At 43.5% G+C, this 26,514-nt stretch overlaps 1 protein-coding gene across 4 annotated transcripts in view; it reads right to left on the bottom strand.

Moving 5' to 3' along the window:
- The window catches only part of HSPA12A (heat shock protein family A (Hsp70) member 12A), a 143,743-nt gene that overhangs the window by 115,697 nt on the left and 1,532 nt on the right, over positions 1-26,514 (bottom strand). For all 4 annotated transcript variants that reach the window (XM_019725245.3, XM_074338990.2, XM_019725244.3 and 1 more), the window contains exon 2: positions 14,036-14,123. In XM_019725245.3, coding sequence (XP_019580804.3) covers positions 14,036-14,123 — 88 coding nt within the window. The remainder of the gene's footprint in view (positions 1-14,035; positions 14,124-26,514) is intronic.

Here is a 26,514-nt window from a genome sequence, read left to right as displayed (position 1 = left end):
CAAGGCCCTGCCAGAGAAGAGGGGCCCTGGTGAACACCCTGGGTTCAGCTGGAGTACCTACAAGATTGATCCACCAGAAGGGAAACAGAGCTAAGTCCCTGATAGGATTACAGTGACCAGCTCCCACTTCATCTGCCACAAAGGAAAGGGGCCCATCCTGAGCTTCTTCACTTTTTTATACATAATGTCTGACACTCAATTAAAAATTACTAGACATGTCAATTGATAGAACCAAGTGAGCAAAATCCAAAGGGAAAAAAAAAGACAGCAGAGGCAGACCCTCAGGTAATCCAGACACTGGAATTAGCAGACAAGGACTTTAAAATAGCTGTAACAGGTATGTTCAATAACACAGAGGGAAAGATGGAGCAAACAGATGAAACGATGGAGAATTTTACCACAGAACTAAAATCTATTTTTAAAAAGAGTTAAGTGGAAATTGTAGAACTGAAAAATACAATAACTAAAATTACGAAGTCACTAGATGGTTTTAATGGCAGATTAGACCCCCAGAAGAGATCAGTGAATGTGAAGATATGTCAATAGAAATAGACAAAAGCACAGAGGGGGAAAATATTGAAAAAGACAGAAAAGAGACATATGGGCACACATGAAAAGATCTAACCTGTAAGTGGAGTTCCCCCAAAATAGGAGGAAGCCACCTGTTGGTGAGAGTCTACACAGGGGACCCTCCCTTTTATCCACGTGGCATGGAGCCTTGCCTCCTAGTATTTCCCCTATCTTTACTTCACCTGTGACATATCTCAGAAAGTAAAGGCCCCATTTGCTATCTAGACCCAATTGCAAACAAAGATGACTTTCTCCCCTCCACTTGACGTTGTACTGAACTCCAGCCAAGTTTTTTGCTAACCTGTAAAAACTGGAGCTTCTCTGTCTGAGATAACGAGACAACGTGGGCAGGGTCAGGATTCAGCCATTTTCCGTTGGGCTGCTCACTCCAGACATCCACAGCTTTAACTCCAGACATAAAGCTGTGAGTTATAAACGCTAACTCTTCAGTGCGTTCTGCCTGCTATATGCCATCTCCTGTGGACGATGCTCAAAACCAGAACGTTTGTTGTTGGAAGGACTGCACTCCTAAGCAGTGCATCTATCAGACAAAATCGTGATCTGCAGGATTCGTGTTTCTGTTCTGACTGACCACTTTCCACACCCCAGGATGAAGAAAGTGCGCTATCCATATTAACAAACATTTATGGGGTATTTATTGTGTGCCAGGCACTGTGCTGAACTCTTTACATGTGTCATCAGATCGGTCAAGCCTCTTAAACATCCTCTCGAATGGATATTATTTCTTCATTTTATGGAAGAGGAAGCGGAGGCTTAGAACAGTTAAGTAACTTGCGTGCTGTTGCGGAGTTAGTGAGTAGCATATCCAAAACTTGATTGCCATCTGACTGCATGGCCCTCATGCTGAACACCATTGGTTTTCCCTGCCTGGATGGTCCCTGAAGCTCTGACCAGCTCCAACACCAGTTCTTTCTAAAACATTTGTATCATGTGGTGCCTAACAGAGGGACGACTGACTGTACAAATCCCTGAAAGCACTGTTCTCCCTGTGCAGCTGGCATCTCCAGAGGCAGGGGACATCTGGCTGGGTCTTGGGCAGCCCCGCCCACAGAGCGGAGAATGTTGGCCATGTACCTGACCAAATGATGCTCCAGACTGTAGTCTGAGCCATGCCCTCTCGACCTTTTCTCAGAGGCCACAGAGTTTTCAATAGCGCCAACCCCAACTTCACAGCACCCAAATCATGTCACTGAAGGAGCGAGCATAAAACGGAGCATCTTGCTCCTATGAGACAGCTCTGAAGTATCATTCAAACGGCCTGCATGGCCATGGGCTCCAGGAAAATCTGCCTCTCACAGTAACTTTTTTTTAAAGAGGGTTTTCCTTCTTTTCAGGGTGATATAAATCTTTCAAATGAGAAATACCCCATTTAAGGTTGACTCACATCCTCGACAGATTTTTGGTCCATGGAGTAAAAGACTCCTTTGGATGCCAAAGATTACAAAATGCTTCCAACTACCTATTTGCTCAGCTATTTTATTGCAACTGAGCTTGTTCTTCTGGTGGGAAAAGCAATCCTTGGACTGTTTTAAAACAATTCCCAAACTGGTCAACGAGAGGGGCAAAAACCCAGTCACCTGAAGAAAGCAGAAAGGAAATACTATTTCAGCAATTCGAGTCAGAACATCCACATTTAATATTTTTCCTCCCTTATATATTATCAACTATACCTTTGAATGTTGGAAATGAAATCTACAGTTTGCCAGAATCATCTGCATTGCTCGCTCAAAACTGTATTCCAGAGTCAGGCAGGAATATACAACTACTGGAGGCCATTCCCTCTTCCCCCATCCAGATTTATTTATTTCATATGTGTGTGTGTGTGTGTGTGTATGTGTGGTGTGTGTGTGTGTGTGTGTGTGTGTGTGTGTGTGTGTGTTTTAAACTAATAAAGGGAGAAACACCATCTGCCATTTTTGCCTAGGGATCTGGAATGGAAACTTTCACTGCTGGTGGGTGGTGATTTTCCCCCAGCTCTCTAGAAGCTTCTGAGACTTCAATTTTTCTAACGGCGGCTTTGTCTGTAGGGAATGAACCCTGGCTACAAAGTCCACCAGCTTGCTGAAAACAATGGCGTTACAAAGACAATAGGAAAGAAGGTGCTGGCTTAGTGTGCCAAGCGCTAACCCGCAACCTGCCATCTGCTGAGACATCTTAGCTGAGACACTCCAGCCCCATCAAGTTCAGGGACAGGCGGGTCCTCTATTCACTGCTTCCACAGCTCTGGGAGACCAAATCCACTGGGGGGTGCGGCATCCTCATACCTACACATAACAATTCTGCTCAAGATTCCTCTGTGCTCCGCCATACCTACTAACCTGTCAGGACGCCGACAGAATGAGGAGAAGGGGAGAATCGAGACCATTTTTTGAATATTTCAGGCTTGTCCTCACCCCCACAAGAACACTTCAGCCTCCAAAACATGAGTCACTCAAAATAACCTGCAGAATACGAAGAGGGTGTAAGATCATCTCACTGCTTTCCATGTGGGAGGTGAAAGCAGCAGCACAGATTCGGTTGCCCAGGTCCCACACCTGACAGCCATCCTGGAGCTCACGCCATAACCAATGAGGCACTGATTCCTCCAGACCTGACCTCCACAATGACTTTCCATCTCCAGCTTCCTCTTCCCCTCCAGTGCTCTGCCCTGGGCCAGGACCTCATGGCCTCTCGCCTGGGCTCCTGCATCGGCTCCCTGTCTGATGTCTCTACCCATCTTACCCTTGGCCTTGCCACGCACTGCTGCTGGGTTTCTCCAAATAGGAAAACACCTGACCCCATCAGTCCTCTTCTTAAGCGCTGGGATGGTCAGACTACAGAATAAAGTCTGACCGCCTCAGCGTGGCCTACGACTCCATCCCAACCTGGAGCCTGAGCCTTGCTGTCCCTCTTGGCCCCTTGAGGTGTCTGCCTCAGCGCAGGGTTGGCCCCAAAGCCAGTCCCACCCCTTGGGGGAAGCACAAGTCACGTCTGCTCCTTTACTCTGCCCAGCTGCTTGCCACCAAGCATGACTGCAGTGACGTGGGGCATGGGGACACAGATGCATGTCCATATACTGCCTCCACCAGAGCGAATGCCACAGCATGTCCCCACAACACATGGACATAATGGCCTGATGTCCCAGAGACGAGGAATGTTAGAACAAGGAACGTAGCGGTACATGATCCATAAATCACGCTTCCATTCAATCAGTATGAAGAGCAACATGTGCCTCGGTAAGATAGAAATTAAAAACAAAGGAAAATAATCGATGCCAAATGGTGGAGGGACATACCCGCACTATGCCCCACGGTGCCTCCTGGAGCCTACCTAGTCACACCTGCTGGCAACCCCTCCTGGGGTACATCAGCCCACACTGCCTGCTGTCTCTCGCTTCCTGTCTCTCTGGGAGTTACCACGCTCACAGCTGACTGGTTACTTTGGCTCCATTCTCTCTGGGACAGACGTACAGAAAGGGTACCCCTGACCCAGGGACCCCTGACTTTTCTTCTGCACAGACAGCTCCTCCATGGGCAGCCCCAGCCCTGTGTCCAAGTCTGTATTCTACCCATCTTTGATATTCACTGTTTCCAAACTCACTTGTACTTTCCTAGCTCCAAGATTCTGCTCTGGCCTGGCCATCCTTTCTGCCCCAAAGGCCCATCATCCACCTGGTGAACCACCACACCCCTCTTAGCTATATGGTGCCATGCCTTAAATTTCCTGGATCCCCCCAACAAACAGGGCAGAAGTGGTCCCCATCATGGTACCTAGGATGGGTAGGAATGACGCAGAGAACAGGGACAATATGGGGGAAATCATTATATGAAATCACGTGCACCCTGGAAATGTAACTTGTGAGATCTCCATGTGAGCATATGTGTTCAGAAATAATTTATGTTTTTAATTGGTAGAGATAGCTTATAGTGAATCAACTGCATTCAAATTAGACAAGAACATCTTGATCAGTAAAATACAGAAAACCAAGGAAAAACAATATACTTTCTGCATTTTGACAAACCTCTTAGTCATCAAGACATTTGTTGACACAGGAACATCAAAGAGGAAGAGACTCATTTTGCCATTTTAGGGACCATGACGGAGGTGGGAGCCTGGGGGTGGAGTTGGGGACTCGTACAGAGGACAGTCGCTGTGATCCCTGGGGAGGGGTGTGGCTGCACCCAGCCTGTGAGAGAACGCAGGGTGGCACCTGCCTGCGGTTTCCACCACTGGTGTGGCCACAAAGGCCACAACATGTCAATTCTCAGTCCTCATCAGACATGGCCAATTGGCACCCCTCTTCCTGACACAGCAGACCACCCCTCTTCCTGGAAACACCTCCTTCATTTGACTTTCAGCACACCTGGTTTTCTTTTTCCTTCAGTGGCACGGCATCTCAGACTTCTTCCGTGGTTGTTCTTCATCTCTGTGAGCTCTAAAGGTGGGGACGCCCCAGGCTCTGGTCCACAGACATCTCTTTCCCCTCAGCACTCTCTCCTGGGGCATCTTCCAGTTTCTTGCTGTGTGGTGATGACACCCACGCTGACATTTCCAGTCTGAGCTCACCCATCTCCACTTGCATATCTAATAGTAACCAATAAACAGGCCCCAACCAAATGGCTGATCTCCTCCTCCCCAAGCTTGCACGTCTTCCAGCCAACAGCACCGCAGTAATCGGTGGCTCCATCCTTCTGTTAATATTTGCTCAGACCAAAACTGCTGGCACCATTCTTACTCTTCTCTTTCTCACACCCCACATCCAGTTGCCAGAAATCCTGAGGCCTCCCCCTCCAACATCTGTCACTCTAATCCAAAACAGCACCATCCCCCATCTCCATCTGGCAATAGCTTCCGAATAGGTCTCCCTTCCTCTTCTCTACCTACCCCACTCCCCACCGAAGTCGATTCTCAACGTGACCATTGGGATCCTTTAAAAATGAAGTCAGATCATGCCACTCTTCTGCTCAAGACCTTGGCTTCTCATCTCAGGGAGAGGCTGGAATCCCGACCATGGGCTGCCAGACCCCCCTTGGCCTCATCTCCCCGCTATGTGGCCGGCTTGCTGGCCTCTAACACACAAGGCAACTCCTACCTCAGGACCTTTGTACTAGCTGTTCCTCTGCCCTGGATGCTCCGCCCTCAGATATCCACACGCTTGTTCACTCACCCTGCAGGCTGCTGTGCAGTGAAGCCTCCCTGGACTCTCTATTGTGAATTCTAACCCCATTGCTACCCCATCATTAACTATCCCCCACTCAGCTTTTTTTCTACATTGTTTATCATTTAACATATTTGGTAAACACACACACACACACACACACACACACACACACACACATCTAGGCTCCATAAGGACAGAAATTTTTATGTTTTATTCACTGCTGTATCCTGATATCTAGAACAGTGCTTAGCATATAATAGGTGATAAATAAGTATTTGTCGTTTCATATTGTGGTTTCGTATTGATTCACCTGGGTCACTTGCCATCTTGACTGGATGGGAGGAAACCCTGGGCCTCAGGGGTGGCGGTGGCACGTCACGGTCTACCACAGGACCCATTGTGGGATAGCACGGTGCTGGATCGACCTGGCAGCCTTCTCTGTGCCTCTCGCAACCCAGAATCCCCAGAGCCTACCACAGGGCCTTTAAAAATGTGAGTACATGCTTGTTGAATTAATGAAATCCAGATAAGTCAGGCTGAAGAGGAACCCGAACTAGATGAGATAATATGAAACAAAGTTGGAAGACTCACACTTTGTAATTTCAAAACTTCCTACAGGTTCTCAGTAATCGAGACAGTGTGGTACTGTACATGGATAGACAGGTAGATAAGTGGAATAAACTTGAGAGTTCAGAAATAAACTTCAGAGCTCACCTGTATAGTCAATTGATTTTTTCACAAGGGTGCTAAGACAATTTAGTGGGAAAAGAATAATCTTTTTAATAAATGGCACTGGGAAAACTGAACATCACACAAAACAATGAATACCATCATACAAAACAATGAAGCTGGACCCCCATATATCACATCATGTATAAAAATGAATCCAAAATGATGAAAGACCTAAACATAAGAGCTAAAACTATAAACTTCTTATTAGAAGAAATAAATGTTAAAAGAAAACATAAACATAAATCTTTGTGACCTTAGATTAGGCAATGGTTTCTTAAATAAGATACCAAAAGAACAAGCAAAAAAAAAAAAAAAAAAAAAAGATAAATTAGACTTAATCAAAATTTAAAACTTTTGTGCTTCAAAGGACATTATTAAGAAACTGAAAATACAACCCACAAAATGGGAGAAAATATTTGCAAGTCACATGTGTATATCTGATAAAGGAGTTGTATGTAGAATATATAAAGAACTCTTACAAATCAATAATAAAAAGACGTAACCCAATTGAAAAATGGGCAAAGGACCCGTATAGACATTTCTCCCAAGAAGATACACAAATAGCCAATAAGCACCTGAGAAGATGCTCACGTCATGAGGCATCAGTGAAAAGCAAATCAAAACACAGTGAGAGAGCACTTCATACCCACGAGGACGGTTGTAATAAAAATGACAGATCATAACAAGTGTTGGCAAGGATGTGGAGAAATCAGAACCCTCCTACACGGCTAGCTGGACTATAAAATGGTGCAGCAGCTTTGGAAAACAGGCTGGCAGCTCCTCCAAAGGTTAAACACAGAGTTACCATATACATATATATGACCCAGCAATTCCCTTCCTAGGAATATATACTCAAGAGAAGTGAAAATATGCGTCTACACATAAACTTGTACATGAATGTTCACATCAACATGATTCATAATAGCCAATAAGTGGCAACAACCCAACTGTCCATCACTGACTAATGAATACACAAAACGTGATCTATCCACACAATGGAATATTATTCAGTAATAAGAAGTGACACACAGACGCTGCTGCAACATAGACGAACCTTAAAGACATCCCACTAAATGAAGAAGCAGTGACAAAAGACCAAATACTATACGAGTCCATTTTTATGAAATGTCCAGAATAGGCAACTCTATAGTGACAGAAAGCAACCTGTAGCTTCCCAGGGCGGGGCTTTTGGGGGGAAATGGAGAGTGACTGCTAATGGGTACGGGAGTTTCCTTTTGGGGTGATGAAAATGTCCTAACATTGATTTGGTGATGGCTGCACAACGCTGTGACACACTACAAATCAGTGAATTATACACTTTAAGTGAGTGAATCGTATGGTATGTGAATAGCTCAATAAATTGTTATTTAAAAAGGGGGCTGTCAACAAACTGGGTCTCCGAATGACAAAAGACTGCACATCACATCGTAGGAAGGAAAGCTGAAGAGAGCGGGAGTAAGACAGAACAACCCCAGGGAAGAAGCCACTTTCGATATTTTAAGGGCTCACACGTGGAAAGGAAACTGGATGCTCTCTGTGGCCCCGAAGCCGGCTCTGCTCCTCTGTCTGGAGTGCTCACCTCCTTTTCTAATCCCCCCAATAACTCCTCCACACCCTTCACGTCGCAGCTTAACTGTCGCCGCCCTGTGATGCTCTCCCCGTCTCCCTCGCCCCATGTCTTCCCAGTGTACTCTCACAGACTTCACAGCCTCCCCCATTCGTAGTGTCGTATTTATTTAATGACTGGGTTACAGCCTGAGGACCTCACGGAACTTCTAGCCCCATGAAGGGAACCTGTTGGCTCTCCAGAACTTCTCGTGGTGCCTGGCATACAGGAGGCGCTTAATAAACACTGTTGGACGAACAGATGATTGAACCGTAACTGTGGAAAACTACAAGCTGACAGCCTCAGCAAGCACTTTCTGAGAATCAGCACTGCCAGCAGATGCAGTAAGGGGCCCCTGCACCTCCCTCCACGGGGACTGTTCAAGCACGTGGGGTACAGAGGTGCCATGGCGCAGATTAAAGCACCACAGAGGTGCTCGGATGGGATTTCTTTCCCTTCCGTTCATAAACAGTTCATGAACTCTGGGAAAGTCCTAAAAGGCAGATAAGAAAAGTAAGTAAATGAAATGATCCGCAATCTCTATACCAAACGACAGCCCCAGTTAACAGCTTCTGGACATTACCTAGGTAGCACTTCAGGATATGGACAAACGCCACTTTATTCACTGAGGGATGATGTGAATCTCTGTACATCCCCTCACGTTTAATCAGAGCTCACATTTATCGGGTGTTTAATTGTGCCAGGCATTGTGCTAAACACTTCACATGCCTTTGATTCTCCTGGAATCTCGAGAGGTGGATACTTTAATATCCTTCACATTCCATATTACAGGCAGGGAGCCTGGGGATTAGAGCTAGCACGTCACTGTCTCACGATCACAGACTAGCAAGTGGCAGAGCCAGAATCAGATCCCGGTCATCTGACTTCAGACTCCAAAGAAGGTTCCACTGATGTTTGTTGAGGGAACAACTGAACAAATGAATGAGTGGATGGATGTGTCCTCAACTGCCCACACTAGGAAAAACTGAGTAAGCTTCTCTTAACCAGCTGGTTGGTTCTAATCGCAGAAGTGCTCTAAATCGTACGTCACTTATTTTTTCATGGGTCACTCTACCCCAAGGGGAAAAAATGGGGTCATTTTAACAGCACAAAGAGCATTTCTTTGGCTCCAACTCCCACAAGCTACTGAAGAAGTCTTCCTCACGGGGAGACTCAAATATCTCCTTGGATGAGCCTCTCCGCTGCCTCCCGTGGTCCAGGCTTTGGTCACCCAGAGCCACCTGCAGGGCTTTCACCACTGCAGGCAGAGCCGACTCTGGGCTACCTCCAGCCACCTGCCTCCCACACTCAATAAAGCTGACTGGCCCCTGCAGCCGCTGCGATGCTGCTGTGTCCCCTTCAAAGGTGTGGTGCCACCTCCCGCTGGTATAGGCGCCGCCAGTGCTGGTGCCACCACCACCGCCAGTGCTGGTGCCACCGCCATCATGCAAGTGCCACCAACCCTGCCAGCGCCGGGCTCACCGCCTCTGCTGCTGCTGCTGTCACATCACTGGAGCTACTGCCCAAGTCAACACCCTGAGGAGCTGGCCTGGCTCCCACCATGCTCTCAGAGTCGGGAGGCAAATGGGGGAGCTTGGAGCTTTGGTCGTTGCTTGCTCACGCCCCAGTTAGTCAGTAGGCAGATGAGGGCAGATTGAGTGACAGGACATCATGAAGTACTCAAAATTACCCTCTCCTCCAAATAAAGCTTCACTCTGGACTCTCTTGGGATTTCCTGGGAGGTGACTTGGTCCCTTATGTGAACAGATTCCTGGAAAGCCCAACTCATTTCCCCAAGATACCTCTAAATCCCACACGGGGGCCAGTGGAGGTCAAGCTGGGACCTGCTTCCCTCTCTCACCCTTCTCCTCCTGCCTACTTGTAGTTGACCAGGAGTCTTTCTTCTGCTACTGTTGGGACGGTTTTTCCTGCAGGCCCCCGCTGAGAGCTCAATCCCCCTCCTTATTGGAGCTCTGTTCCCCTCCTCCTCCCATACCTTATCGGAGGTGTCTCCTGCAGGCACCATAGTTAGAGGTCTCCCTGTCAAACAAAGTTGAGGGATCACAGCTGCTAGGGACGGATCTCCCTAGCACCCCGGCCAGATTTCCCCCCTAACCCGGACGCCTAACCTATAAAACAAAGCACCTGACCCCAGTTAGTGCTCAGTTCTTTGGGAACAATCCCACTGAGCCCACTGGCGTAATAAAGCTGTGTTCTCCCTGATCTCTGTGAGCCGCTTGAGTCTCTCGGTCCTCGTTATTCTTCCGCAACACTACCAGGAGGTCGAGAGGCACATTTGTGGCTCATCTTTTAAAATTCACAAGACCTCATGGGATGCATTTGTGAAGTCACCTTGCCCTTGACTTTGCCCTATTTCCCTTGCAGCCCTTTTCTCAGATATATCATTCTTATTATTTTATTATATGTATGTCTGAAAGGCAGCATAGTTTGATGGTTATAGATTGAGCGTGGTTAATATGTATACTGGAGCCATGCTGGCTGGGCTCAGATCCCGCTCCGCCGCTTTCAAACTGTGTGACCTTAACCACGCCAACTTGAGCCTCAGCGTCCTCGTGGTAAAAGTGAGTATCTACAACGGCGACTTCTTCCTGGGGTGGCAAGGAATAAATGATGACAAGTAAAAGCACTTACGCTTACTGGCACCCAGAAGGCACTCAATAAGAGGGAAATTTTACTATTACAATTATTATTGTTACTGAGAAGAATGTGAGATTCTATGGTGGGGACACAAAAGCGCGAAAGGTCAACCTAACTTGGGGGTGTCAGGAGAAGCTTTGGGGAGGAGGTGGCATAATAAATAGGTGTTTGTAAGAAGAACAATAGGGAGAAAAGGCATTGCAAGGATAAAAAACAGTTTGTTTAAAGGCCCTGAAGCATGAAACATCCTGGCATATACAGAGAAGTGCCAGCAGATCAGCACAACCAGAGTAAGAGTTCAAGGTCAAAGCGAAGCCATAGCCAGATCTGAAACGACCACTGAAAAGCCTTAAACAATAGAAAAACAACATCAGGTTTGCCTTTCAGAAAGGTGTAGGTAATGTCCAACTGAACATAATTTCACCCTTCCAGGGTCACTATATTTATCACAAATGTCACCGCAGAATATTAATGCCACAAAACAGAGGACCTATAGTCATCCACACGTTCTTTCCTCCATTCACAAGTCTTCAAAAGTTGTTTATTTGAGTTTTAATAACTGATTGGCTTATGTTTCTAGGCTGGTTTAGTTGCTGCAGGTTTTCCTTACCACTGTGATCTTCCGGAATGATTTTTAAATACGCATCTCCCTAAGCATAAGGAGGGTCATAGGTGGAAATTTCTTAGCATGCGTGCGAGTCAGACAGCAATTATTCACCGCCCCAAGTATACACACAACAGTGGCAGCTCTGCAGATCAGGACTGGGCAAGGAGCGGATGCGGGAAGCAGAGCCAAGGGCGGGTCGGTGCTGGGACTGGAAGCGAAATCACCTCCCCGGATAACAGCAGTATGAGTAAACAAAGAAGGTCACTGAAGAAAAGGAAAAAGAACATGCACTGTGGCATGAAAGAGAGGGACAAAAATGCAAAGTGCATCTTTTAAGGGAATTTAGTGACAAAGGAGGCCCCTGGAGGGAAAAGTTTGCGACCGGGAACTAAACTGTTTGAATAAATCTAGAGTCATCTATTCACTTATCATTCATGAGGTCAGCCTATTAGCCAAGTCTATTAATTCTCTTTGTTCATAAAATGTCCTGGACGTTGAGAAAATAACTTGACACCACAGAATAGCCTGTGCTCTCCAACCAGGAAGGACTCTCAGGACAGCAGGAAGAGAATTCACTGCCACTGGGCACCTGATAGGTGCCAGGTATTGTCCCAGGGTGATATATGTTGTCTTACTTAATCTTCACAATACCCTTTTGATAAAATCAACAGATATGAACAGTCTATTTTTCTGGCCCAATGTTCGTTGTCCCTTATTAGAGAAAACAGAGGCAGTAGAGAAAAATGAAGCCAAAAACTTAGTTTCACACAGACACCCATCACTTTAATCTCCCTTCTCCTCTCCCAGAACTATAATCTTTGGGTCTGATCTTAGATTTTCATGAAACAAACATTACTTTTTTCAGTTCACCTTTTCCTTTTAACACAGCATTGCCCCCAAGCACCCGTGTGTTAATGCTGTTGTCCCTTGTCTAACAGACTCACTAACTCGCTCGGTACACATATCACATATGTGTGTTTGTGTGTGCTCAAGTGCTGGTGTTCAATTCAGGCACACACAGGGAGTGCTGTTACTCCTGTAGGACCTGCCAGTATGTCAAAACCAAATTCTGGACACAGACGACCTATCATTTTTGCGTTGTAATTGGGGCTGCTGAGCACCAGTGCTATTTTGCTTATTTTAAGTTGTTTAAAAAAATAAACAAAAACAAAAAAACAGAAACAAAGAAAAGTACAAAAAAATCAAAACAGAAAACAAGCTAATCATATCAACCCATCACGTGGTACTCTAACTTAACATGTGTTTTATGGTCAACTGAGAAATTCAAAGAGCATTGTGGAAACAATTAAAGTAAGCAGGAGATGTAGCAGGATCTCCATCAGTCACTCTTTGTTTCTCAGACAATAATTTTTCTCCTGAAAAAAATCAAATCAAACAATAAATTATTTAGTGAGCACCCACTAAGTGACAAGTACTCCACTGCCAGTTGAACACTATAGGATTTTTTTTTCATTATTGTCTTTTCTTCTTTAAAATGTTTAAAGCATCGATCAGGATGCTTTAGTTGTTTTCTCTTCAAGCAATTTTATTATGAACGTCTCTTCAGAAATGTAACGCTTTGGTGGCTATGCAGAGTTTTCTGGGGAACTTTTTTGTTTTGTTTTGTTTTCTTCCTACTATTGTTTTTCACCTAAAACTTTCCTTTTCTTTTCCTACTCTCTGATTTTTAGGAAGAAAAAAAAAATCTAGCCATCTGGGGTCTGAGACCACTTGAAATGTCTGGGCTGGGGATTGCTAATGACCTCCCAGAGATAACCCAAATTGCTGATTTAGCAAAGCCCATTCTTGACCTTGACACAGGACAAGACAGGCAAAGGGAGCAGTGAAAGAAAAAGGATCATAGAAGCACTCAGCCCTCACCAGGTCCCCTCCCCCATTCAGCAAACACCTGGCTGAGGTGGAAAACATGACCGCTCCAACCTCCCTATTGGCACCAATTGAAGCTGTCAGCTCTCGGCTTGTCACCAGTTGCACTGGGAGGCCCCGGGCAGCCACAAGAGCCCTAATTAGGCAGAAATGACACTTCTACAACTGACCTGCCAGGACCTTTGGCAAACCATTTAACATCATTAGTTAACATTTTTTAAAAGTGTGAATGTAAATGAACAGCCAGTGGCTTTCAATGGAGTTTGTCGGTGGCATCTCCCCCCTTCCCTGCTCACTCTTTCTCTTTTTACATGAATAGTCCGCTTGTTTTCTCCAGAATTGGAGGGAGGCGCTGGGGAAGAAGGAAGAAGAGGACCAGTCCTCTGAGAGGAGAGACGTGTTAAAGCATAAACAAGCCCAGAGGAGCACAGAGACCACCTCTTCCTGCTTTAGTGTGGGCCCGGACAGATACAAGCCCCCGGGGCCAGCAGAGCAGAGCAGGGAGACAAGCTGCCCAGTAGCCTAGACCATGCCCGGTCCCCTCTACAAGCCACACCTGTGAGGGTGGACAGCGACCATTCTGAGCTTTGGGTGGGCGGGAAACGATTTGTTTTCTGACTCCAGTGCCTCTGAAATACCCTTGCATTCACACCGCTCACCATTTGTTGGCATTCTGAACAAGCTGATGTTTTGCAGCAGTTTAGCCAGTATCTTACTTTTTAAGGTACCGAGTTCCTCTCCAAAGGAATGAATTTCTAGGGCTAACCATTTCAGGGGCTGGTTTGACATGTACCCAGATTAGCTCATTTCCTACCTGAAGCCGTTACTTCCCGCCTTGAATCACACTTCATTTTGTTCTTTGCTGTACACCCACAGAATCCGTACACGCCAACACTCTCCATCTGTAGGAGGGGAAAGAGTTTCACTGTGAAAATGTCACTTTGTGTTTCCACGTTGCTCTCAAATCGTGCTGCTTGACAGCTGAAGAGGCAGCATGGGGTACAACGTAAGGTTTGTGTGAGCGGCAGAGGGTTCCTGAGGAGCCTCTGCACTTACCACCTACGTCTGTGTGGCCCTGGGCTGGGCGGGGGCGGGGGCAGCGGCAGGGGCAGGGGTGGAGGGTGCCCTGAGTCTCAGACGTTTTCATCTGTGAGACAGAGATAATGCCTCACTACTTCAAGTGAAGGGAAAAAAATAGATGGAAATACCATGAAAACTGGAAAGCGCTGTGTAAAAGTAAGGAATTGCAGACCAATAAGACCTGCTGAAACTGAGGAACCATGCCAGGTTCACATCTATTATTACATTTATCTTGGAGAGATGAAATTGAGACTCTGTCCTCTTTGCTTCCCAGGGCACACTCGACAAAGCCACCACACCAACCAGCAAGCATGTCCCAGGTTCCCTCCCTGTCCTCCCCACCTCCGCTCCTGCTCATTCTCAGAAGGGTTGTGAGTACTACAAAGAAAAGTGCATGCACGCAAAACACATTCCTAAAACCTACGATTATATTAGCTACCGGGTTTCCCCCAAAAAAAATAAGACCTAACCGGAAAATAAGCCCTAGCATGATTTTTCAGGAGGACATCCCCTGAACCTAAGCTCTAATGCGTCTTTTGGAACAAACCTTAATCTAAGACCCGGTCTTATTTTCGGAGAAACACAGTATTTTGCCTCTCTGCTGGACCCTAAACAGTACAAGAGGGGAAGCGTGTCTTGTCCAGCTCCGGATTTCTGGAGCCCTGAGAACAGCGGTGGGTACGCAGTAGATGATGCACAGTAAATGATTACTCAGCTCCTAGCAGTTGGGATGCGTGCTTTGGGAGGGCAGCGCACATTCTGAATTGGGAGAGTTTTACTTGCCCCTGATTTAAAGATGAGTGAAATCAAGCGGGCAGCGTGTGGTGGAGGATGCCTGTAACTGGTCATGAGAGAGAAGGAAAAGAAAACAATCTTAGTTTGGGGCAGAAAGCGAGAGAAAATACTGGAAAACGTCCTTAATAACAGTAAATGGGAAAGGGAGAGAGAGCAGCTCACTGTGATGGAGCATTTAGTGCTTTTAAGCTAAATACCTCAGCATATTAAGCAAATAGAGAAAAGCCAGCTAGAAGATGTCAGCAAATTGAGGCGAACGGTGCTCAGAAAGCCGATAGGAGGTGTCTGGCTCTGACCCCTTTTCCCATCACATGCCTGGTCCTCGCCTGCTTGTTTAGCGTTGCCTCTCCTCTCCAGCTGCGGGGCTTATTGAAAAGCTCTTGCTCCCTGGCTGGTTTTGGCACATTTTCTGCAGGTGCCTCCTACTGCGGCCACAATGGGCTGCTAGGGAGGTTTAGACCTGTCAACAGCTACAGGGGAGGGGGTGGCAGTGCTGGAGGGAGCACAGCCATTGTCTTAAAGGGCCAGTGACATTGTGCGCCACCAAGGAGCTTGCAGCACCTGCTAATGAGATGAATCCTTTCTCCCGCTCTCTCTTACTCTCTTTAATGATTTAACTTGATCGCTTTGGTTCCTTTATGGAAGGGGAATTGCTCCATTGATCATATAAAGTAATTGGCTGTAAAACATTGCTCTGCCACGAAAACTACTTCCCTGGCTGAAAATGTCACAGCAATTGAAAAGCTCTTAGCCCAGTTCAAGAATGAGGTTACTCCAGAGAACAGGCTTTACATATGTCCCTGAGTACTTGCATGTTCCCGAGGCTTACAAGTTTGGGGTGTGACTAATGGATATTTAAGACAGAGAATTTCCCTTCCTGTAGCATAGTATGATTTTGTGTGAGGTTGTGGGACATGAGCCAAACTAAACTTAAAAACTCCCTCAACCCTAAAATTAGATTGTTCGGGGAAAGAAATTATTTTCTTAATCACCCATGTCATTCTTTTCTCGGGGGGCCATGAATTCAGAAGGACGCCTGCGTGGGTCAAGTGTGATTTAGGAGGGCGTGCCCGTTCTCATCACACAAGAAGACATCTTTGTCTAGGAGGTAGCAGGGGCCTTGGGTTAGGAAAGGAATGATGCTCTAATTGTTTAAGATTTGCTGATTTTTCAGACCTGTCACTTGGCGGCAGCAGTGACACACGGTGGGAACAGGGACCACACACTTAAGTAGTTTTCATAAATACCTCATTAGTCATTGCCACGCCAATGTGAGGGAGTAGTTCACCTGGGGAAAAATCACTTTGTCCTAGGCATGAACCTGCCAGTGAAATAAACAGCCGTTAGTGATGGTTTCATTTTCCTCTGACAGCTGAAAGCCTAAGTTCGTATCTGAATAAGAGCCAGAGACTTTTTTCAATTTAATTGGTGGGAAGCACCACTTGCTAACCACGGTGCTGCCACGTTACTAATGTTACTAATTCCGGAACAAAGCTTTAGGTGAATCACCTTCCCACAGGATGAGCCACGAATATTTTTGCAGCTGATGAAGTAAGCAGGAGACGTGCTTATTATTGTACTTTTTTAAAAAGGCAAAAACATCTGCCTGCCTACTTGACAAACAAGAACACAGAGAATTCAGCTATAAAAAAGCTATATTTTATAAAATGATCAATCTGAAGAAAGCCACAGAATTTTTTACATATAAACCTTCTGAAAGGTCATGGTACAAGTTTCATAACTTGTGAGTGCAGCACTTTTTTTTCTTAGAATTTAGAAATTTTGGATTTTTAGATCTTTAAATCTTGTAGTATTATCAGAACATACAGATATCCCGTTAAGGCAATTACACATATTATACCAAAATATGCTGTATATAATAAAAGCTATTTTTCCTTTACCTACTCACATAGTGAAATTTTTTTAATTCTTTAAATCTATTAAATAAATTGATTCCTGAATATGAAGAATTATGTTGACAGTATTTCACCAACAACTGGAGTGTTTTCATGGGAAGGGGAGTAAAGTCTGTGCTTATGTAGCTTTATGGGGAGGTCTGTTTTGTTTTTTTTTTGGTGGGGGGGGTTTGGTCTGTAAAATGAGGGTGTGGAATTAATTGACCCCAAAAGTTCTGCCTGGTTTTATGATTTCCTTATCTATAAAAATGATTTCCATAATGGCAAATAGATGAGCAGTAAACACGACCACACAGGTATTTCTAGCAGCTTTGCCTATTAGCTCGGCAGTCAAGACAAAGTAAAAGTGAGTTGAGTTTAAGCCCCTGCAGCCAAGACTAAGGGAGCCTGAGCCACCAAGGCTAGAATCCCAAACTGCCTCACAAATAACCTCTGGGGAGAAGGAATTCACAGGGAAGGTGGTATTTGGGTGGGGGGGGGGGCAGAAAGTGGTGAGTATGAGTGGACGGTGTTGACACCATTCACTGTATTTCTGGAATGTGGGGAAAGGAAAACATTTGAAGAGGAGAAAAGCAATTCCAACAAGCACAACACCACTGGAATGAATGTCAAATCTGACAGCAGCCACAAGACTGGTTTCACTTTTGCATCCGCTGGTTTAGTTGTACACGATGCAAGAGTCTGATTAAAACTCCAAAGTTCAGAGACAACAAAACGGGGCATCGTAGTCTCAGAACTCCTGGGGTTCTTCGTAACACATTTTAAACCACCTGACTTCACGAAGGAGAAATTCACCTTGAATTACATTTGTTTGAACTTCACACTAAAATGGATGTGCTGGGCATGCATTTAACAATAAAAGAATGCGTTTTGAAATGCTGCATCACTCCTGCACCCATGCACACCTAACTAAGGAAATGTGTACAGGATGATGAGAATTACACCCTGGGCTAAAATGCGACCTGAAGGGTAAGAGCCAACACTCTTCATAATCAGATTGGTAAATTTACTTACGGGGTGAGAGCCCCAGACATTTCAACCTGAGCCCTTTATTTCCTTAGTGTTTACATTTTACCGACATGTATCTCACCCCTCAAAGGTAACACACAAAAATGTTAAGATCCTTTTTATACTTAAATAAAAAGTTAACATCAGGCTTGATAGATAACAGTACCTGTTGAAATGCCTGTATTCCATATGTAAGGTGTTCTTACTTTCCAGTTAAAAAATGATGTCAATTTGAACGTTGCTTTATAGCTGCTGAATTAATATAGAACTATTGGCTATGGGAAGAAAAAGATCTTATTATTTTATCCCTTGGTAGGAGGCACAGGATCATTTGAAATGAACATTTCAGCTGCAGTTCGTATGACTAAGTCCGACACGACCGGAGCTAGACAAGTACAGACCTCACTCCCCTCCCCCAGGAAGAGCCTGCTTCTACTGTTTTGTTTCCTGCAATCTTCATAGAATTACATGCTGCAAAGTTTCCTTTTGTTCAAAAGTCAGAAAGCACTAAGTAGCTGAAGGAGTGTTCCCATACTGTTTTTCTCCAGTTTGTTTGATACAGGATCCCAGCCCCTTTCCACCAATTATATCCTTCCAGAGTTACTTCTTATTTTAAAATATGCAACTGAAAGAGACCCACATTGGTAACAGCACACATATGACGGGTCCAAAGGACCAGCTATAGATGCCTACTATAAAAAAAAAAAAAAAAACCTTAAAATTTTACCTACATGTTTTGTCAAAAACAGCTGAGATGGGACGGCATGCAGTGTACAGCCCTCATGCCTGACGTGGAGAACAAGGTGAGTCTCTCAGTAACACAGTAATCGAATGGGCGACCCTGATGTGACAGCTAAGCATTAATCCCAGAGGGACAGGCATGTGCGTGAAGTTCTCTGACCCCCTAGCCAGGGTCCACCTAGTTTTGTGCTTTTTCTTAGCATTAGAGCTCGAAAAAGAGTGAAAAGTTCAAGGCATGCCTCTCCTGAGTTAGAGTCAAACACAGACAATGTATACAAGGAGAAGGTAAAAACAGTTATTTTTAGTTTTGTTTTTTTTTAAAAAAAAAGGGTGATTTCTTTTGTTCTCATAACAAACACTTAGAGATAAAGTCTATTGCAAATATAAATTAAGAGATCTTATAATTTTTAAATTCATTTTGCTTGTATTTCCTGCTTTTGCAGATTTATAATCTCTAAAAAGAAAACTAACTTTCCATTAATAGACTTATGAGAAATATACAGAAAAACTATTAATTGAACAGATAATATTTTTCTTGCAAGGGTCTTGGTTAAGAATTCAAAATGGCTGTATTTTCTGTAAAGTAACAAATGATACACAGGACAATATTTATTCTAAAGCGTATAAACTGATAAACCATACATCTTACTTATTTCAAATATCATACTTCAAGAATTGTTTTTGTTTTTACTCTACAAAACATAGTCTTTGATTCTTAACCTACAAAAGACAATCTTTGATTCTGTATTCTCAACACCAGCATGGGAACTTTATTTTCCCTTATATGCTGTCAGCCTGGCTATGAAGAAAAGAAAGCATCTGTGATTCAGCACCAAAGTTCAGGTCAGATCCACAAGTTCATAAAAATTCCAACAAGTGTTAGCATGGAATAATTTTACGTCAAAAAGAAATCTGGTACTACGTCTCTCAAAAAGAAACTCTACTTTTACAATTTTAGAGGTAGAAAAATTCTTTAGAAAGTATAGATATCTAAAGTGAACTGAGATGTCTCTTCTGTAGGAAATGCCCTACCTCATGAGTCTGTTTCACAATCTTCTCTATTTTCAAACCCCCATTAAAAGTTCTAAGACCAGGGTGCAAATATTTGGCCATGAACTTTGGGAAAGATGGGTTACCGAGAATAATAGCTCAGGGATCTTTGAAATCACTCTGTTGTTCAAAAATCAATTCAAATTTTTACAACAGTCTCACAGTGGCTGTTGCAAGGGCAGCTCCTTCAGGGAGTTTTGCAAGTTCTTACAAAGGCAGTGGGAGAGAGTGGATCCTGGATTATTCGCGTGGCTTCCTTTAGCAGTATCTCTATGCAGACAAAAAGAAATGGAGATCAGGACAGGCACCTAGATGCTTCTATTACAAACCTCACTTTTGCCTCAATTATTTTTTTCAAGTGACAGAGCCATCACACAAAATCATCTTAGTATAAAGTATCAACTCAGTAGTACTGTCTGAGTACTACTGTGTTAGATTATCCTGCACTTGCCTTTTCCGTCCTATCCCCAAACTATAGCCCTGAAAATACAGTTATGCAGACTGGAGCCCACGCTGAAGGCAGGCATCGTCAATAACATTAAAATTTCCTATTTAGAAATAACATTTTGGTCTTTCATCTTTACTACATCTCTCTTTCGAGTATTAATGGAAATGCTATTTTTCTGAGAAATTGCTTGGTATCATTACTACTTTTATTTCTATAATATCCACCTAAGATGCTGAATGCACAATTTCGAATTATAATAATATTATTTAATTAAAAACAGGATCTGTGATCGCTTGTTAACATCCAATTCTGTGTATTTTTAAAAATTGAACAGAAATGTAATCTAACACATTAGATTGGCATGAGAGATTCATTCACAAGTGTTACCCTAAATAATTTTGCTAAGTACATAGGGATCCAATGATAATAATTTATATGATTGTTATGTATGAAAGAGATGCAGTTAAATCAAATCAATATTGAGAAATTTGCCTAGAATGATTTTATTCACTAAATATTCCTGGGAATTTACTCCCCCAAGTCACAATTTTTCAAGAAATAATTCTCTGCATCTGTGACTAGTATGCTTTTTAAATATTCAAAGAATTAAAAATCTCCAGCTTCTTAAATCAGACCAAAAAGGAAAAAAAAAGGCGAACCAAGGGGGAAAAAAGAGAAAATAACAACCAAAAAAAACCCCATAATTTGCCGATAATTAATGTAAAAGAGTCAAAACCTAAATTTTTGACAACTGTATTTTTTAAATCCCCCAAATAATTTTTTGAAGGTTTAACATTACCATAAGATTCATGACCAGGCCTGAAGAAATCATCAGTTATAAAGGCAGAGACAATCTTTCCATCTTGCTAATAAGAAATAGATAATTCCTCTTAAGCAGATTAACTTAAAGTACATTTTCAGGGAAGCTAAAATCCCCTTCAATCAGATTCTTAAGTTTAATTACAAAAGTCAAACAATTTATTAGCTCTCATTCAAGCGCAACAACTCTCAGGAGCTAGGAGACAAACCAAATCAATATTTGCACCAGTAACAGAGAAAACATTTTAGCCATGACTTGAGAAAACATCTAACTGGCCCTCTTAACTGGGATTCTTCCTCCCTTTCTTCTTTGCTGCCCCCTATGTGGAAAATATGTTTAACATTCTCTTCATTCACAATAAACGCAATTACCGTTTTATTTTGCTACATTTATATTAAGAAAAGAAGTACAAATTAAAAAGCCTGGCTTTTGTAGGATATTTTATATGTATTCATTTTGCTTTATTAGCCCCGTAATTATGTCACAAAAATACTCTTAAGTTGTATCTACTTCTATAAAGTTAAAAAAACTATCTATTTAAAAATGGCAAAACAGCTTGCTAAAGAATTTCTTTTGCCTGATTTTTTTCCTTTTCTCTTTACTGTCTGCACTCACTTAGATAATTGCCCTACTTCCAGTTTTATTCTGCCTATATAAAAATTGTGTGTCTATACCCTGAAAAATACCAATTAAACTGCCAGCGGTTCCATCTCCAACAGCATCTTTGGTCTTCAGTGTCAAAGCCCTTTGAACAAATGACCGGAAAGCTAAATCTAAAACAGCCTTTGACTGGATGCCAGCTTTGAACACTCACTTTACGTCTGTGGCTCCAGCTTTCTGCCTTATTTGGGAAGCAAGAAATAACACATCGACTTTATAATTTACACAAATGATAAAGGTTAAAATAAAAGTGAAAGATTACCACAAGGTTTCATTATCTCTAAATGTCACTAATATTGTTTTAAGGGGGATGGGGGATGGGGGGAAAAGAGGGTGTTTCCCTTATCATTTAATTCAATTCCATCCAAATTCCTGTATAAAGCTAAACAAAGGTTTTCAGACCAATACTGCAAAGTTGTTCAAAAATGCTACGTTTTCCTTTTCCTTAACTGCTTTGGTAATAATTACATCATTTACTGTGTGTTGGGCATACTAGGAAGAAGTTCACATGGATTTTTGAATTTAGTCTCATAGCAATCCTACAAAATTGAAAATATCAGCCAATGGGGAAATGGACTCAGAGAGGTTAAGTAACCTGTAGAAGATCACATAGCTGGGTACTGGAGGAACCAGAACTTGAACCCATGGGGTCTGATTCCAAAACCCAATACTTCTAGGCCATCTTGGCTGTATGTGTTAGCAAACCAATCCTGGGTGAAGCCTTAGCCATTCTGTTTCTGACATGATCCATGAAGAAATCTTTTAGAGCACTGCTTTCAACCTTAGCTGTACATTAATATCACATATAAAAAATACTTATGCTTGGGCTCCACCCCCTAGAGATTCCAATTTAGTAGGTCTGGGGTTGGGCCCAGGCATCTGTATTTTTCAACATTACAGCAGTGAAGAGACTAGATAATCCTTTTCTTCATGGTTCTAGTAGAATTCTAGTAGAATTTAGTAGAATTCTGGTAGAATCCTCAGGTGATTCTACTGTGCAGCCCAGACTGAGAACCAGTGATCAAGAGAGTAATGCCACTCATCCAAGCTCCTTTCTCCAAGCCCTCAAGGTAAGCAACTCAACTGGCAGAGAATGGGCAAGAGTCTAGCAAATAGCTGACACGAGACAGTAGAATCTGACGAAGAGGTCTAGATCTCAGCTGCAGTGGAGCACAGTGGGAAATGCATGAGCACTGGAGTCAGCCGGACCTGTTCAAATTCCATCTCCACTCCTTATTAGCTGTGTAACCTTGGGCCAATTGCTTGACTTTTGTGGTTGCTTTGCAGATTCAATGAAATTATATAAGGAATGCCCCAGGCACATAAAAGTGCTCCACCCATGGTGGTTGCTGCTGTGGTTTCTCTTGTGGTTTCTCAGTGGTGATGACTACTGCCGGCTGGCATTAGTAATGAAAAAATCAAATTACGAAAAAAGCATTTTTTATTAGTTAAGTAGGTCCTACTTTTATTACTTAGCATTGAATTTGCAGCTATTTATATTGCAATTAGCTTGGCAATCGTATTTCTCATTCATGACAACTGGGTGAGCAAGGGTAATCCCCGTTCCCTAGATGAGGAAAAGGCAACATTTCCAACTATTCTGTCTCCAATTTCTATGATTAAAGACACCTGCAATCATGTTCATTAGTTCCCTATGAAAAATGATATTGAACACAGATGGCAAATGCAGAAAAGAAAAATTAACAAGCACTTGATAGCAACCCCAAAATAACATCTAAATAATCACTTCTGAACATTAAAATCATGGCAAGCTGTGGTGCTTAAGTTCCAATTTATATAAAGGTATTGGAAAGGATGAAGGAAAAATGAACAAATACGTTTTTCTTTATTCTCATTCATTTAGCAAATGTCTCACACAGATTAGAAAGTCGATTTGAAATGCAGATGGAAGAATGGTTAACTTCCTCCATGAAGGGTCTTCCATTAGCAGGTAGAAATACACTAATACGTCCTGATATTTTATCTTGAATCAGAGCTACAAAGTAGAAGAGATCTAAGAGAGCCCCAGTTCAGAGGTTCTCAATCGAGGTTCCCAAGAAACCCGTGGACTGTGGGCAAGGGTCCCACAATTTCAAACGTACACCAAACACACTCCCAACATTTACTATTCTTTGTCATATGTCCAGTTTCCATGAATGAAATACAGTGTCTCTAAACATACTGCTGAATTCACTATACATAACCGCTATCACATGGGGTGGGGTGGGGTGGGGGGGCCTCAATTTTTTTGTTGTTAAAAAGGAATCTTCATGCTCAAAAAGGTTAGGAAACACTGATCTAGTCCAACCCCCTTGTTTTGTTGAATAGATCCTAGATCTTGGGGAGAGCTGGATTACAATCTAGGTTTTCAAATACCAGACTAGTCCCGTCCCACACCATACATCTCTTCCAATGAGAAGTTAGCAGTCACGGCTGGGTCCTCTTTCTAATATCTCTCCTCTTTCTAAAGAAGGAGAGTACAGTCCTACTCTCCCTCACTGGATATGTTCCATAATTTTCTACCTTCTGAACCTTCCTTTCCTTCTCTTTCTTTCCCTCCCCTCCTCAACTTCCTGGTTAGGTCCTTAGTTCAAGAGGAATGTTTCCCTTTCCTTCCAAAAGGTTGATCTATTCTTATTCAACTTTAAATTCTTTGTGGATATCGTTCATCGGTATCTTCAGTCCCCCTTCCCTCTGGGATACCAGTGCTCAAGCTGTACACACATCTAAAACCAAATGCATCCTATTCCCCTCAACAAAACCAGATCCCTCTCATGTATGCCATGTCTGTCAACTGTAACAGAATTCTGCAAGCTCTCCTCAATGGAGTCATCTTCGGTTTCCCAACCTCACATCCAATCATTCAAAGCGATTTTCGTCCTTCCTTCCTATTGTCTCATCCTTCTTTTCCTATTGCTACCATTATATCTATGCTATTTTATTTTTACCTGGGTCTTCCTGCTTTTGTATAACCAAGCACCCATCGAGCCCACCTCCTGCTGCCAGTTGACTTCCTAAAACACCACTTCCATCTTCCCAATCCTACATCCAGAAATTTGGGCTTGCTTCCCACTCTTACGGAATGGTACTCCAGTTCCTTCACCATCTCACCTCAGACTACGTTTCCATCCTTACTTGTCATTATTCTTAAAAAGAAGCCCTTTGCTCCAGCTAGCCTCATTATTCACCCAACTCCAAAACATTTGACTGTGAGTTAAGTGTTTATGAAGCATTTATTATGTGTTAAATCCATTCGTTCATTCAACAAGTACTTACTGAGCATCTATTCTGTCAGGTAATGTACTGATACTGGGGATGCAAAGGTGAGTAAGACACACCAAGGCCCTATCTTCATGTAACTTAGAGGCAAATGGGTTACAGAGAGGAGACTCTGAGACATGGGGGTCCCAGCCCAGGACACTTCCAATCTCCCCGTCTGGGGAAGGAGTTCAGAAGAAAGCAGGGGCGAAGTGAGGAGAGCTGGAGTGTGGAGCATGGCTTATTTGAAGAAGTGGGACTCAAACGTACCAGAGACGGGGATGCCTTCTGTGCAGGGGGATAAGAGGAAAGGCACAGAGGTGGAATGGAAACAACAGCGGCAAGAGCACGGGCTTATTCTGTACACGGGTTCACTCAACACTAGTCAGCAGGGCACATGCTCTGTCCCTCTGCAGTGGACGTGAGAACAACAAGCTCAGCTCCTACCACCATGTCCATCAAGCAAGGAGGTAAGGCAGGTCCATGGTGATCTATCACACCCCGAAAGTGAGACCTTCCATTAGCGATTCGGAGAAAGCACTGAGGGAATTCAGGAGGAGGTGCAGGTCTGGGTCCCTATAACAGTATTTATAGTATGGATGAAAGGGGGCTACCTACTAAACCTGACAAAGCCAGAGACTGAAAGTAACCACACAGGGTGGAGTGAATGTAAAAATTCATTAACTAAAAGTGGATCATGGTGGGTAGTCATGTCCTAAGCCTGTGGCATCCTTGATACAGGTCAACCTGCAACTTTAAAATTCTCTATTGTCTTTGTGCATCGAAGATAGCACAGACCCCTCGAAGGTGCAACCACCTGCACCAGAGCACGAGACCACATCATTTTCTTATTGCCCACATACCATCTCTATGTGCTATAACCATTAACCATCCTGCGCCCAACAATGTAAAGAGGTTGGTGTCTCTGTTTTGCTTTTTTTCCACTCTGAGATTTCCCTGCTTTGCTTTTTCCCCGCCCCCTTAATCTACCACTAATGAAATTTCATGGAACCCTCCTTATGCATAAAATAAACTGCAAAACTCTCCTTCTCCTGAGCATTTTCTCAATCTGTTGAGATTCTGCTTCCTGGCAGTTGTCATCAGTTTGGCTCAAATAGACTATTATAAGACCTTTTCTTTGGCGGGGCGTTCTTTCATCGACAATAAAATCAAATATTTTTATACATCTACGTGCATCCATTGAACATAACTATCTTGTTTCAAAGTGATTTCTCACTCACTTTCTCATTCTATCCTAACTGTAGAGTAGGCAAGCTTCTGTTTTCCAGATGAGCAAAGTGCCGCATAGATATTTTAAGTGATCTGCTTAGGTCGGGAACACAAACAGGCAAGAATAGCACAAGAACCCCCGTGTGCAGCCCCGCCCACTCCTGCAGCATTAGCATCTAGAGCAGGGGGAGCACCTTAAGGAGTCCTATGATTGTACCTGACACCTGGCAGGTGCGAGGAAGCCAAGCAGGCAGTTTGTATTTATAATGGCAGGATGCGGGCAGCCT

This window comes from Rhinolophus sinicus, chromosome 15 (genome assembly GCF_057876585.1).
Source record: "Rhinolophus sinicus isolate RSI-liver-muscle chromosome 15, RSI-T2T, whole genome shotgun sequence".
Lineage (NCBI taxonomy): Eukaryota > Metazoa > Chordata > Mammalia > Chiroptera > Rhinolophidae > Rhinolophus > Rhinolophus sinicus.
This window is presented reverse-complemented; position numbering and strand designations above follow the sequence as displayed.